The sequence below is a fragment of the Panthera onca genome, chromosome B1 (assembly GCF_046562875.1).
Source record: "Panthera onca isolate mPanOnc1 chromosome B1, mPanOnc1 haplotype 2, whole genome shotgun sequence".
Taxonomy (NCBI): domain Eukaryota; kingdom Metazoa; phylum Chordata; class Mammalia; order Carnivora; family Felidae; genus Panthera; species Panthera onca.
Window position 1 is genome coordinate 125,682,539 of NC_138342.1, and position 16,007 is coordinate 125,698,545.

At 37.0% G+C, this 16,007-nt stretch overlaps 1 protein-coding gene across 5 annotated transcripts in view; it reads left to right on the forward strand.

Moving 5' to 3' along the window:
* The window catches only part of ARHGAP10 (Rho GTPase activating protein 10), a 321,446-nt gene that overhangs the window by 196,213 nt on the left and 109,226 nt on the right, over window positions 1-16,007 (forward strand). For all 5 annotated transcript variants that reach the window (XM_060655658.3, XM_060655661.3, XM_060655662.3 and 2 more), the window contains 2 exons: window positions 1,420-1,507; window positions 10,284-10,342. In XM_060655658.3, the coding sequence (XP_060511641.2) occupies window positions 1,420-1,507; window positions 10,284-10,342 (147 nt within the window). The remainder of the gene's footprint in view (window positions 1-1,419; window positions 1,508-10,283; window positions 10,343-16,007) is intronic.

Consider the following 16,007-nt stretch of genomic DNA (forward strand, 5'->3'; position numbering starts at 1 on the left):
TTAAACAAGGTACACATTGCTTATTTGCTTTGCTACTCTTTGTAGTTCTGTGAGAGTGTTTACATGATCGCTGTTTTGGAGATGAAAACCTGGAGTTCAGACCGGTGTGGATGTGACTTGGTTTGAGTGGTGTGGCTGCTTAGGGTGGCCGTGAGGATTTAAGCCCAGGTTTGTGAGAACATGCTGCACTCACTCCTCTCTGGTGCCAAGCCGCAGTTGAGTACAGTAGCCCAACCTTGTAAGGATCAAGATGCCACCATATGCAGAGTGCTGGCCTTTCCCTTTCTGTTTCCCACCATCGTTTCCTTTTATTTCAACCAAGACTCCTTTCTTCCCTTTAATTTTTATTTATTTTAAATTTTTTAAAATATTTTAGTTTTGAGAGAGAGAGAGAGTGAGTGAGCGAGCAGGGGAGGAGCAGAGAGAGAGAGAGAGCGGGCTCTAGGCTCCCAGCTGTCAGCACAGAGCCTGACACGAGGTTCAAACTCACGAACCTCAAGATCATGACCTGAACAGAAGTTGGACGCTTAACCGATGAGCCACCCAGGCCCCCTCATTTCTTCTTTTGTGGAATTTACTGTCTCCTTTCCCCTCCCTTGTTTGTTTGTTTGTTTGTTTGGTTAGCCATACATCTTTTTCTGTAGAGTTTTTTAGCTATTTGAAAGGGCATCTGGAAGAAACACATCATTAACACCCTTTCGGGACAAAGAAAACTAGTTTTAGTTAGAATGAATGTCAGAAACGTTGCACAGAGGCTTCCAATAAATATTTCTTAGATGAATGTATAAATTACGATGTTAATGTCAAAGTTGAGTTTAAATTTATGTATTACCATATTGCTATTTTGGTTAATCATGCATTAATCTTCAGAAAGATAATCTGTTGAGTCCAGATCTTAGAAGCGTGGAACCAAACTTCCTGTCCTTTCTTCCCACTGACTTGTCATTTTGCCATTAACAGGGCTGCCTGTTTCCCTTGTCATAACACAGTGTGATAACAGTAATGCCACCTGAAACATGGTAAAATGTATAGATACTGTAGATGCCACATGCCCCAAGCCCTGACTATGGGGTAGTGTCTTTAATAATAGAATAACTACCACCGTGGCAGTCATCACAGCTGTGTATGCTTTGTAGTTGTGAATATTGAAAATGTCTACTGTGCCTAGGTCTTCCCTCCTCCCAGCCCCATCTTATCCTGTTACCTTGATTTCACTATGGATTTTCCGAAGTTGCTTACAAATGTCTAATAATAGAACATGGCTTATAATAGAAGAAATTTTGTACATTTTTATAAGGACTCCCAGAATTAATTATTTGTGGTTTGGCCATTTAAAAATGGAAGCTTTGTGAGCCAGTCAAGAAGACCTTTGGATGTCCAAGGTTTTAATTATTGTTTTCTTGCCTGCTTGCTCACCAGATGTAAAAACATGCAATGAGGTGGACCTGGAGAATTCTGTAGATTGGGAAGTGAAGACAATAACAAGTGCCCTGAAACAGTATTTGAGGTAAGCTTCTCTCAGTAACAGGAGGGAGGCGTGGGCTCTTGGGTATCTAACACGCGGTAGATGCCAACGCTGCCTGGAGATCTCGATCATTGAGTTCAACCTTACAGAACAGGAGGACATTCATGATGGATCTGTGTCTCTGAAAGTGCCATCAGTAGTAGTTGAATGTCTGTTGTTAGGTAAATTGCAAAACAGAATCGGAAAAGACAAAAGTGTGTGAAGTAGATGTCTATTGTAGATGGGACTTTTGGGAATTAAATGTTATGAAGCAATGAGGAAGAAGCCCATTTATCAGTTTTTATTGAACCTTTTATTTATGTTTTAGGCTACAATGAAGAATTTTTTTTGGTTTAAATTTAAACCATTGAATCTAGGGGCGCCTGGGTGGCTCAAATGGTCAAGCTTCTGACTTGAATTCGGCTTAGGTCACAATTTCACGGTTCCGTGAGGCTGGGTGCCACATCATTCTCTGCTCTTGCTTTCTCTGTCTCTTTCAAAAATAAATAACCTTAAAAAATGATAAACCGTTGCACCTAGAGGCTTATAATGATAACACATAAACACAAAGCTATTTTTAAAGAAGTTTATTTGAGGTTTTAGGATAAACTTAAGTTTTGCATTTATTACAGAAAATATTTAGGACCAGAGTTAGAATAGGGCTCAGCATCTCTATGGGTGATTACCCTTTTTATAAAGAAGAAAGGAACTTAATGATAGAAACCTTGAGGTTAGATGAAGAACAATACAAAGTGAGTGAAAGAATGAAAAAAAATTATGATCGTAATTCTTTTTTTTATTTTTGAAAGTTTATTTATTTATTTTGAGAGAGACAGAGCGTGAGTGGGGGAGGGGCAGAGAGAGACTCCTAAGCAGGTGCCATGCTGCCGGCACAGAGTCCAATGTGGGGCTCAAACTCAGGAAACTGTGAGATCATGACCTGAGCCGAAACCAAGAGTCAGATGCTTAACTGACTAAGCCACCCAGGTGCCCTACGAATGTAATTATTTTATTTTATTTTATTTTATTTTATTTTATTTTATTTTATTTTATTTTATTTTATTTCATTTTATTTCATTTTTTTCATTTTATTTCCATTTTATTAATTTTTTTTTTAGTGTTTATATTTGAGAGAGATAGAGACAGTGTGTGAGCAGGGGAGGGAAAGAGGGAGATACAGAATCCGAAGGAGGCTCCAGGCTCTGAGCTGTCAGCACAGAGCCTGATGCGGGGCTCGAACTGAGGAGCTGTGAGATCATGACCTGAGCTGAAGTCGGTTGCCCAACCGACTGAGCCACCCAGGTGCCCCGACCCACGACTGTAATTCTTATGCTGCGGTTCTGTTGGGGATTTTAATAGCAAATGGCTTTGCTCCCCTAGTATCGTTTCTTTTTAACCAACACACAGGATCGTGTTTCAGGTAGATAGTATTTGGGTTTGAATGAGCACATAGAATGAAATGTTACTGTATAATTTATATGTCGAGTAGTTCATCTATTTGAAAAACTCCAAGTCTGTGCAACCACAGACAGTTAAGTATACTGAATCCTCATGGCTCCATTATCCTGCTTCTGAAGTTACCAACACTCTACCCTTCTTGTTTCTTCAGTCTCCCTACCTGCTACTTTTTTTGGATACTATTTGAAAGATTTTCTAAACCACCCTATTGCTTCCCCCCTAAATATTGAAGTATATACTTAGAAAAAGATAAGGACTTAAAAAAAGAGTGTAGAAAGGCAAAAAAAAAAAATAGTTACCATACCCAACAAAATTAATACCATCTAATACTCAGTCCATGTTTGAATTTTCACTGATTTATTTTCCAAAAGGTCTTTTTATATTTACTTAAATTCCGACAGGGTTTGAGTAATGTCAACACATTTCATTTGATTGATGTGTTTTAAGTCACTTTTAATCTGCATAGTCTCCTTCCTCTGCACAGCTTTCTTCCTCAGCGTTTTCTTGTTTGTTTGCTTATGAACCTGGGTCATTTTTAAATAGAATTTTCTACATCTTAGGGCAGGTTGTGTCATGGTGTCATTTAACATGTTTCTCTAGCCATCATATTTCCTGTAAACTAACAGTTAAATCTATAGGCTTTATTAGATCCAGGTTAGGTTTTTATAAAAAAAATGATTTATTGCAAGAATACAGTATAGTGGTGGCATATTTTTCCTGTATTATATCAGGAGGCCTGTGTTATCTGGTTGTCCCACTTTTTAATGAAATTAAAATTTATCAGTGGGTTCAGATGTGTATTACCTATTTTTGAGTGTTTTATTTCGACAAGATATTTTTAACCACTGTTTAATTTTTTTCCCTTAAAGTATTAAGTACATAATTGCACTTAGTATCCCTAATTGATAAAGGGGTAAAATTAAGGCTAAACCTATGTGCTTATGGCTGTCTTCCTATCTGCCACCGATGGTGACTAACTGGCTTGGATGAGAATTATGGACAAAATTAATCTCCTTAGCTCCCACCTTGGGATTAGAATGTAAGCTTCCTGAGGATAGGCACCGTATGTGTCTTGTTCATTGCAGTGTCCCCAGCATCTAGAGCTGTACCTGTCACTCAGAGGCAGTGCTTCCTGACTGGGGAAATTTTGCATCCCCCAGGAGATACTTGGCAATGTCTGGAAATATTCTTGGTAGTCATGATTGCTGGAAAGGGGGTGCTACTGGCATGTAATGGATGGAGGCCAGTGATGGGCTGCTAAACATCCTACAGTGCAGGAGACAACCCACCCTTGCTCCCGTATGTACAAAACAGCAATAGTGCTGAGATTGAGAAAGCATGTAATAGATGGAGAGGGAGAGGGATATAAAAATACAATGAGTTGCGTATGTTAACTTGATGTGCAAAGGATGCTGCCGCTCCAGGAGGGAGCTTTAAACCCATTTTACTGTTTGGTAAAATCATGGCTACTAGAGTTAAAGGGATTAACCAAGGTGACTCAGTTATTGGTGTGGAAACTAAGGGCAAAAATCCAGTTCTTTTGTAATAAATTGCATGTTTTTTTCTCTCTGTTCCACACCAGTTCTTTTTTTTTCCTTGTGGGATAAGTAGTTTAATAAACTTAGAGGATCTTTTTATTGAGTACCGTAAGTAAAATTTCTTTTTGGTTCTTGATACTTACAGAAGCTAGTCCCTTATCGCTCTTGGTCTTGTGTTGCTTTTTCTGCCTTTTTCTCTCTTTGCGTTGCTTTATCCTTTTGAATTCTGCTTTTAAGCAAACATTGCCTAGAGAACAACATTATGAGATGCTATTATTATATAACTTCACTCCTAACAATATACACAGTCTGCCTGAATGTGATAAAGTGATTATCATAAAATGGCAGATGCCTTGGGAGATTTTGAAACTTAGGTTGCTGTTCTTTCCCCTGTGTTATTTTTAGCAACTAAAAATGCAGTAATTAGGATTTAAGTAATACTTTTTCTCTGGTGGTGCACCAAATGGGAGAAAACAGAGTTTGTATTTTGGCTATCTGCTTATGGCCTGAGCATGTGCATTTCTTTCAGTACAAGAGGTAATAACAGCGTGATGGTCAAGAGCATGGTTGGAGCCAGCCTGCGTGGGTTGGAATCCCAGCTTTGTCACTGAAGGCGCCATAGCACAAGTCGAATATAGCTTTTCTCACCACAAAAGCTATTGCTCTTGAATTCTTCTCTACACAAATAACCCAGCCATCATATTGGATGGGAGGCTGGAGGTGGAAGAAGGGAAATAGCCAAACCCCTCAAACACTAGGAGAGAGATAAAGATGTGCAGCACATACGTGTATGGCATCTCCCTTTTGCTTGTATTGACTTGAGGCAAAAATTCTTTACCTGAGTGTTTTAGAGGGTTGAATACCAGCTCTCTGAATGAGTTCCTATCTTTTCAGACCACAATTTAGATTTTGAGCAACATGTTCATTACAATGGGTTCCCATTGTGAGGGGACAGATGAACTATTTTGTGAGGTTTTTAGTAAACTGATTTTACCCAGAGGGAACTTTTAAAGCCTGGAAACTAGAATGGAAGTTTTGGGGAAGAAAATGCCTGCTTAGATAAATATTATGATTTACGTTCTTAGATCCCAAGGGGTGGCAAAGAGAGGTAGCTCAAAACATGTTGGATGGCAAGTTGAGAGATACAGTGACTCAGTATAATACATTTTGTGTGGGGAACGTGTCATTTTTATTACTGCTTCCCGAACTTCGACAATATTTAATACTTACTATTTATGCTGTATTGACCAGCAGACATATGGCAATGGTAGAAGTAGCTCGTCGAAGATACCTAGGTACAAGTTCATTTTTATTGGAAAAGCAATGCTGTCCGTGCTTTTCCAAATGTTCTCTCCCCCCTCCCCCATTTTCTTCCTAGTACCATTTAGCTTTCCTTCTGTGCCAAGCCGTCATTTTCCTTCCTTGCCATTTTTTACTTGTCCATATTTTGAAACAAAAAAACCTAAAGGTTTACTTCTTTTTATTGAGGCTGTGGTATAATTGCTTTTATTTTTCTTCTTTAAATGAGAGCGTAGGAGATGAAGGGGAGGGAGAGGGGAAATAAGAAACAGCTTTTCCTCACTAGGGCTTTAAGTTTTAGTTAATGTGCCTACAGTTGTTATGTGTGTGTGTGTGCATATGTTTCCTAAGTGGTGTGTAGGGAATATAACCTGTAAATATGTTTTTGCATCTGTTTTATTTGCTTTATAAACCATTTTATTCAAGTGAAGTTGACATATAATAAACAGAACATTTTTATAGTGTACCTTTTGATAAGTTTGACATGTGTTTATGCCTGTAAAGCAGTCGAGATAATCAGGATACTGATCCTAACCACTAGCCCCCAAAGTTTCCTCATGCACCTTCGGAATCTATCTCTCCCACCTTTCCCTTTCACTCCCTCATTCCTAGGTTACCACTGCCCTGCTTTCTTTCACTGTGCATTATTAATTTGCATTTTTTATAATTTCATATAAATGGAATAAAAATACATCTTTAAAAAAAATCTAGGTTCTTTTATTCAGCACAATTAGAGATGCATTTGTGTTGTGGCAAGTCCAGTAGTTCGTTCCTTCTTGTTGCTAGTGTTCCATTGTATGGATACACCACAGATTTTTATGGTTCATTCTCTTGCTGATGAATATTTGGGTTGTTTGTAGCTTCTGGCTATTACAAATAAAGCTACCAAAAACCTTTCTGTATAAATCTTTGAGCAGACTTATATTTCTCTTGGTTCAAGCCTAGGAGTGGAATGTCTGTCTAGATTGTATGTTGGATATATGTTTAACAGTTTGGGAAACTGACGAACTGTGTTTTTCCAGAGTGGTTGTATAAGAGTTCCATTTCCTTTACACCCTTGCTAACTCTTGATATGGTCAGCCTTCTTCATTTTAGCCATTGTAATAGCTGTATAGTGGTAGCTCATGTACTTTTTTTTAATGTTTGTTTATTTTCAGAGAGAGAGGGAACATGAGTGGGGGAGGGGCAGAGAGAGAATTCCAAGCAGTCTCCGCACTATCAGTGCTGAGCCTGATGCAGAGCCTATGTCAGGAACCATGAGATCGTGACCTCAGCTGAAATCAAGAGTCAGATGCTTAACTGACTGAGCCACCCAGGCACCCCTCTCACGTACTTTTGTTTTTCATTTCCATTATGACTGATAATGTCAAGCTTTTCTACGTGTGTATTTGCATTCTCTGTATCTTCTTGGGTGAAGTGTCTGTGTCTTTCATGCAATAAAAAAAAAAAATGGAGTTATTTGTTCATTTGCTCTGTTTTGATGATTTTTTAATGTATTTTGGATACAAGTCCTTTCTCAGATACGTGTTTTGCAAATGTTTCTTCAGTCAGTGGCTTGTCTTTTCATTCTCTTAATAGTGTGTTCCAAAGGGCAGTCAATTTTAATGTGGTGCAGTTTATCAGTTTTTCTTTGTATGAACTGTACTTTTGGTGATGTGTCAAGAAATCTTTGCCTAATCCAAAGTCACCAAGGTTTTCTTTTCTATTTTCTTCTAGAAGTTTCATAGTTTTAGGTTTTACACTTAGATTTGTGATTTTTTGAGTTAATTTTTATGTAAGATATGATATATGGATCCAAATTCACTTTTGAATATGAATGCCCAGTTATTCTAATACCATTTGTGGGAAAAGCGCTCTTTTTTCCCCTGAATTATCTATTTAGATGATCATACAGTTTTTCTTATTTTAGTTTGCTAGTGTGGCAAATTGCATTGATTTTTGTTTTAATATTAAGGCAGTATTGCATTTTGTGCCGTAAACCCAACTTGGTCATGATGTATTATCCTTTTATGTATCTTGTTGAATTTGAACTTTGCTGATTCTATTTAGAATAGTTGCATCTATATTCATAAGTATTAAGGTCTGTTGCTTTCTTGTAATGTCTCTAATTTTGGTACTAGGGTGGGGACATGAAAGAATGAGTAAGAAAGTATGCCTTCTTACATTTTCTGGAATTTGCATAGAATATGCATAGGATTGGTATTATTACTTCTTTGGTAGAATTCACCAGTGAAGTCATCTGGGCCTGAGGTTTTCTTATTGGCAAGATTTTTAACTACAAATTCAGTTTCTTCAGTAGATGTGTTACCTGTTTCTTCTGGAGTGAGCTTTGGTAGTTTGTGTCTCTCAAGATATTTATTCTTTCATCTAAATTACTGGATTTGTGGGCATAAAATTGTTCATGCTATTCCCTTATTTTCTTTTAAATACCTTTAGAGCCTACAGTGGTTTTACAATTATCTCTACCATTCTGTCATTCCTGGCATTAGTAATTTGTGCTTTCTCCTTTATTTCCTAATTACTCTGCCTAGATTTATTATTTTCATTGATTACCTCAAAGAACTGCTTTTGGATTCATGTATGTTTTCTATTTTTCTTGTTATCTTTTTGTTGATTTCTGCTCTGATCTTTATATTTTTTCTGTTCTTTTGCTTATTTGGGGTTTAATTTACTCTTTTTTTTTTTGGTTTTTTTTTTGTTTTTTTTTTTTTTTGTTTTCTAGCTCTCTAAGATGGAAAGTGAAGTCATTGGTTTAAGATCTTTCTGTTTATATAGGTGTTGAATGATATAAATTTACCCCTAAATACTGCTTTACTAATAACGTCCCTTAAATTCTGATATGTTATATTTTCATTTTGCTCAAAATACTTTCTAGTTTCCCTATCTTTTGGGTTTTCCAGATATCTTTCTGTTACTGGTTTTTAATTCATTTTTTATTGTAATCAGAGAAATAGCTGGTGTAAATTGAACGTTTTAAATTTACTAAGAAAGATTTGTTTGATGGCCTAAAATATGGTTTATCTTGATAAATGTTCTATGTGTGCTGGGAAAGAATGTGTTTACTGCTGCTTTTGGATGGACTAGCATTTAGGTGAAGGACATGTCAATTGGATAAAATTGGTTGATAGGATACAGAAGATGTGAATAAAGCTAACTGATTTTTTTTGGTCTACTTGTCTTATCACTTATTTAAAAAAAATTTTTTTTTTTTAACGTTTATTTATTTTTGAGACAGAGAGAGACAGAGCATGAACGGGGGAGGGTCAGAGAGAGGGAGACACAGAATCTGAAACAGGCTCCAGGCTCTGAGCTGTCAGCACAGAGCCCTACGCGGGGCTCGAACTCACGGACTGTGAGATCATGACCTGAGCCGAAGTCGGCCACTTAACCGACTGAGCCACCCAGGTGCCCCGTCTTATCACTTATTAAAACAGAGAGGTATTTAAATCTCTTGCCATAGTTGTGGATTTGTCTGTTTCTCCTAATAGTTCAGTTTTTGCTTCATGTATTTGGAAGCTCCTGTTATTAGATTTGTTAACATTTAGGATTGTTGTCTTGTTAATTGTCCTTTTTATAACTATGAAAGGAACTCCTTTATCCCTAGATTTTTCTTATCTTTTGTCAATGTCTTAAATTTGTGTGTGTGTGCATGTGTCTTTGATTTTTTTTTTTCTTGAGCATTTGAAGAGGAATTTCCGGGTTACACGATTTAAACCTTTTAAAGATTTTTAATATCTTGCCAGATTGCCCTCCAGAAAGACTGTGCAGATTGATACTTGTCTTAGTGTTCTTGAAGTGTTTTTATAGAGTATAGAGATCTGGTCTTCTAAAATTTAAGATAATGTATAAAAGTTGAGTGAACTGTAGCATTCTGTTGACCACAGGATAAAATATACTACCATTTGTGTAATCTGCTTGGTAGAAAATTAAAATTATATGTGTAATTTTCAAGTTGTCATGTATTTTACATCATATCTTTTATTGTTTCATATGCATAAGCCAAAAGTGGATATCCTGTTTCTATACTAGAGATATGTAAGAGGAGAGGTTATGATATTTGTTTAAACTTTTTAACATATTTTGTAACGTCTTCAGTTAATATTCTAGAGATGATTTTCAGAATTTTATGCTTACATTTGGTTGCATTGAATGTTTGTCTCTAAATAAGCTAATATGTGGAAGGAAGTTTTATGTAAAAAATCAGATATTTATAAAGGTACTTTCCAAGATTAAATATGAAATATTATGTGCTTAGATCTGATAGGGATTTGTGGCTGCTTAAGCTTTGGTAGTACCTGATGCAAATAGTGCTTTATAAGGTAATCCATTGGATTTATGTATCTTTTTGATATGTAAAAATGTTTCCTAGGGAAGTTTTACACAGTAAATGATAAATGCATATCATACTTATAACCTTTTATAAAAAATGAACACAAAGAGTATAGTGACCTGTTTGGTAATTCTGAGCTGTCCTTTTCATACAGGAGTCTTCCAGAGCCTCTTATGACCTATGAGTTACACGGAGATTTCATTGTTCCAGCCAGTAAGTATGATGTAGAGGTGCAGAGACAGTTGGATGGTTGACAGTGTGTTTAAACTAAAATTTCCATGTGAAAAATCTAACTTCGTGTTCTTGTAATCTGTGTTAAAAATAGAAATCACTTCAGAAGATGCTTGGTTTGTTCTTTTAGAGGGTGAAAAAGAGGGACAAGTAATATATTCATTCATTCATTCACATTTATTTATTGCCTACTGTGTGCTAGTCACTGGTAGATACTGGGTACATGGAACCGTGAAAGGATTTCTGCCCTCAGGAGTCAATTCTTTAGCAAGTATTTGGGCACACGCACCTCTCACTGTCCCATAAAACATATAGTAATGGCATGAACAAAGCGTTATGGGAACACACAAGTATTTAACTTGCAGAAGGTTGGGGAAGATTAGCAGATTTGGAGAGATTAGCAGGTTGGAAATGGCTTCATATAGAAAGATATTTAGATGGAAATTACAGGCAGAAGGAGTATTATGAGATAATGCCAGAAGCCCACACAGTATCTGATAGAGAGTGAATTATATGTGATAAAATGTTAAATAAAAAAGGCCTATAGTCGGTAGAATTTTAATTTGTGATTAAATTTTTCGTGAGTCATAATCATTTGAAGCTGTCTTGTTTTCTATTATTCATACACTTCAGTTTTTGTGTTTGACACGTGGTGTTTAATCATCAAAGTCTTCTGAAATACATTGGTGCTAGGTATTTAATAGTTAAGGAGATGAAGGTTGAGACACGTTAAGTAACTTGCCAGATTATAGGGATCTTTATTTAAAATTCAAAACCCAAGCTCCACTGGCTAAAACCTGCAGTATTGGTTTTCACAGGTGCACTGACAGTAGCTATAATCGTATTTTCATTTCCTCCCCCCCCCCCCCACACCCCTTGGATGTATTCCATAGTTTAATCTGTTGAAAAATTCAGAGTAATCCCTTTGGGTCCTATGTTACTGCTGCCCGAACATTGCTTTAAATGTTATCTTCTTGTGAGGTCTTTGGTCCAGCCAGTGTAAAGGTTCCTAGTGTGTTACAGAAGGAAGCAATGTGTAGGCCCAGCTAGACTGTACATATAAAATAGGCCTTCGGAAAAGGCAAAAATGTGGTTCTACTCACTTTTGTTTTTATGTGGAAGAGGATTTTTTTTTTTTTTTTTAAGAGAATTTGTATGATCAAGGAAGTGGGGGAAAATTTTCTTGGCAAAAACTCAAGCAAAGACTTAGTTGTTTTGATTTCTTCCCTGTGGCATTTTTGGCAAACTGGGGAAAGAGAAATTAAACTCTAGTTGAAGGACAATTGTTTCATGTTGTTCGCCTTAGAGACTGGAAAAAGCAGAAGAGTGCCAGTTTTAATCTAGACTCCTTTGAGAATTGGAGAAAGATAAAGTGATTATGGAAAAAGGTTTTAAATTACCACAAGTTAGTGTCATTATGATTATCACGCCTTATAATTGAAGCCAGTGTGTTTGAAATTCTAATGTCAATGTTGTTTGCCAGATGAAGTCTTCCTAAGAGGTGGGGACTTAGGAGTGGTAATGAAGTCTATGGTGGTAGGAAATGAGTTTAAAGAGTTTGTCGAGACTGTGCTTGAACAATGTGGTAGAAGAGATTGCATAAATATAAACTGTATCGTCCCCTACTAGACCTGTACCTTGTGTTTTGCCTCCTGACTTTCTGGGGATGCTGTAAGAGAGTCTTGACAATGATTTGAATAACAGGCCTGTTTCAAAGAAATACTGTAGCTGCTGTAATTATTGGCATGTATTTTCACCCAAGTGGAATTGCAGGTGGAACGGGACCTGTAGTTACCTTATTTAATGAGAAGAAGTACATGTGTCAATGGGTGTATCCAACATTCCCAGTGTAGACTTTAATTTGTTATTTGAATCTCTGTGAGTGCCCCTCTCTCTACTCACAGTGCCTCGTTTAGGAAGGAGTGTGCGAGCAAATTCTCTAATCTTCCTCACATCTACTTTGAAGTATTGCATGAAACCGTTACAGAAGTCAGGTGGCCAAAATTAGTCTCCTCTTCTGAATATTGTTGGAAAATGGGGATTGCGGTCAAGTTATCATTTTCTATTGACAACGGCAGAGATTACCTTGATGTGCGAAAGTGTCTGTTAGCAGAGCTGACTGCTAAAATTACCAAGCATTGCCAGTCTTTGTTACCGCCTCTCACACCAGCACAGAAACTAATTTTTGATTCCTTCCAGTCATGTGCGGTGGTTTCCATCTGTTCTGTGCTATTGAGATGGTCTCTTCTGCCCTCCCTGCTGAGAATTCTGAAGGTTTCTCCTCGGTCCCTTTATTTTTCCCTCTCAGTTTTTTTTTTTTTTTCTCTGTAGACTTCTGTTCAGAACCCATGGGTTAATTTCTGGAGTGCATGATACGAATAGGAATTTCATTTGATTTTTGTCACCACAAAAGACAAACAGTTTTTGTTCTTCATTCTTAAAAAAATACTGTTCAGTGTTGGATGCCTTAGGAAATTAATTTTTCTTGTTCTTTTTTCTTTTTTTCTTTTTTAGAGAAAATTGAGAGTTAACTAAACCCTCTCAGCTGAGAGAATTAACTGAAATTGCTGAAAGGAACTAGAGTTTATCGGTCTGGGGAAACCACTCCTTTGTTTCGCTTTTACTTGTGCATGCAATACTTCACTTCTGACTTTCTGGTCACCAACTGTGTGGGATATTTTCCCCATGCCAACCACTTCTGTGATATCAGCTGAGCATCCTACAATTCAGTTTGGATTCTGTCTACTTGGAGGTAGTGTCAGATCCCCCAGGGTCAGGGCTCAAGACTGCCCCACTTCAGACACCAGTCACAACTCCCGGGTTATCCACGGGACTTCTGACTGACTAGAAATCAGAGTTTCACAACCTCCACCTTTGGTATGATAATTTCTTAGAATGGCTCACGGAACTCAGGGAAACACAAACTTATATTTTCCAGCTTATTATATAATGAAAGATATGTTAGAGGATATGATGAAAAGCCAGGTGAAGAGATACATAGGATGAGATCCAGAAGTGTCCTGAGTGCAGAAACTTCTGTCCCTGAGAAGTTGGGGTGCTCCACCCTCTGGGCATGTACATGGGTTCACCCATTCTGAAGCTCTCCAGACTCTACTGTTTTTATGGAGGCATCATCATGTAGGCATGATGGATTGTGAACTCCACTTCCAGCCTCTTGTCCCTCTCTGGAGAATGGGAGGTGGGGCTGAACATTCTGAGCTTCATGTTATAGCTTGGTCTTTCTGATTACCAGCCCCCTTCTAGGAGCCCACCAAAAGTCACCTCATTAGAACAAAAGATGATCATAGCACCCAGGAAATTCCAAGGGACATAGGAGCTCAGTGTCAGATATTCCTATCACTTAAGAAATTACGGGGGTTGTAGGAGTTTTGTGTCAGGAACTAGCATCAAAGACTAAATATTAGAACGGAAGATTCTCTGAGCACTCATATTCACAAGGCTTTCAGAAGCTCTATGTCAAGAATCAGAAACAGAGACTAATATATATACTTCTTATTACTTCACAACATCTATCTTGTGAGAAAATGTAATAAGCTTTTAGTATAGAAATTCGTAAGATGAAAACACAGTTTACTTGGTCTGTGCAGGAATGCAAAAGATGTGCCCACCTGGGGAAGGCTGGGGTGTCTACCGGAAGGTGTTAACTCTATGGCATTTCTTACCTCTGAGAAGGTTGCAGTCCATGGTCTATGTGTTAGCCTTCCAGGCTCAGAGTCCTTGCTATATCATATTGATAAAAATTGGACCCATTCTGGATTGGACTCATGTTAAGCTTAGTTTGAGAATGACAGCTGTAGCTTGGATGCCTAATATGGCATCACACAAAAATATTTACCCCCGAACAAGAACACTTGTCTTGCTATGTTCTATATATTTTCTTTCTGTAGTCAGATTACTTGGGAAGCACAATCATAATCACAAAGTTCTTAAGTCATTTATGATGAAAAATATAACTATTACGGGATCCAGGACACTGGTATTTGCCTAACTGGAATGTTCTATTCTTGTTGATAAACTTGCATAGGAAGCAGGAAAATCATGTGGTCTTGGTTGGGAAAGACTTGAAACCTGGACATTAAAGGAACTGAATGCCTAATGACATTCAGCTATTTTAGCCTGATATATTCATTTCTCAGTGGATAGGGTCTCCCACAGAAGAACTGGAATACTTGATGTCTGTTGAGTGAGGCACCTGGGGAAGTGTTTGCATATTTACTGCTAATGTTTTCCTAAAATTACAGTACTGTTGACTTATGACATTTAAATATTGAAATAATTTAACATTTATCTGCCTGGGTAGCTTTGATAAGCTCCAGAAAGCTGTGATCCTGTCTTTTTCAGTCTCTTTTGTTGGCACAGCATCCTAAGCACATAGACCTTAAGTGTTGTGGATGCTGATTTCTAGCCCCACAATTGTAAAAAATGCTTTTGCTATTACAGTAAACTAATTTCCTGGCATATGTTAGGAATTTGGTATTATGATTAATTCAGTATTCTAAATTTTTAAAATGGTATGCTTTTCATTATATAGTTTATATAAGTTAAAACATAATGAAATGCATAGAGCATAAACAACTGAAGATAATTTATCTAATTATATAATTTATCATTTAGAAAGCTTTTCTTGAGTACCTTAGTTATTATTAGGTTGTAGCCACTTGGAAATGAAATGCCTATTTAGTAGAGATTTCTGATTAATGTCAAAATGAAGCAATGTTTTGAGAAAAAAGAAATTTTCTTTAAAAGCCTTACTTCCAAATATTCTTCTTTTTGAAAGACGAAAAAAGCATACTTGAAAAAAGTGTGTGTGATTTCAAATGAGATGGATGTGGGAGGGGCACTCAAAGAAGGAAGTGGAAGGCTCTAACTCTAATTTCAAAACCAATTCTACTATTTTTAGAAATGAAGAACCTTTTCCTGAGAGGGTGGGAAATGATTTCTGTAGCTTGTGTTTCTGAATAAGTAGTAAATCCCCAAATATTAACATTAGATTTTCTTTGGGAAAAAAAGATTATTAATGACACGATAGACAACATGAGTTAGAAGTAGCTTTTTTAGTGCAAAGTTTTAGAAAATTTTTAGTTTTGAATGTATAAAATTTTTACTGTTGGCGGTTATCCTTTTATTCCTTTGGAATATTTTTACTATTTTTCAGAGTCCCAACTTTAATTTTTTCCCCCTACATACATTCATTCATTCATTCATTCATCCATTCATTCATTCATTTATAGCTTATTTATTTTGAGAGAGAGGCAGAGAAAGAGGGAGAGAGAGAATCCCAAGTAGGCTCTGTGCTGTCAGCGCAGAACCCAGTGTGCGCTCGAACCCATGAACCATGAGATCATGACCTGACTGGCAATCAAGAGTCTGATGCTTAACCAACTGAGCTACCCAGGTGCCCCAGGAAAATGTTATTTTTTAAAAATTCATTTCATCTTTCTCCAGCTTTGATTTGATAAGGCATTACCTTGGTTTTAAGTCTAGATAAGAAACTTGATTGTAATTAATCACCTAATTTGTGGCGTTTTTTTTGAAGTATAGTTAGCACACAATGTGATGTTAGTTTCAATTATATAACATAGGAATTCAGCAAGTCTCTTCATTATGCTATATTCATCACAAATGG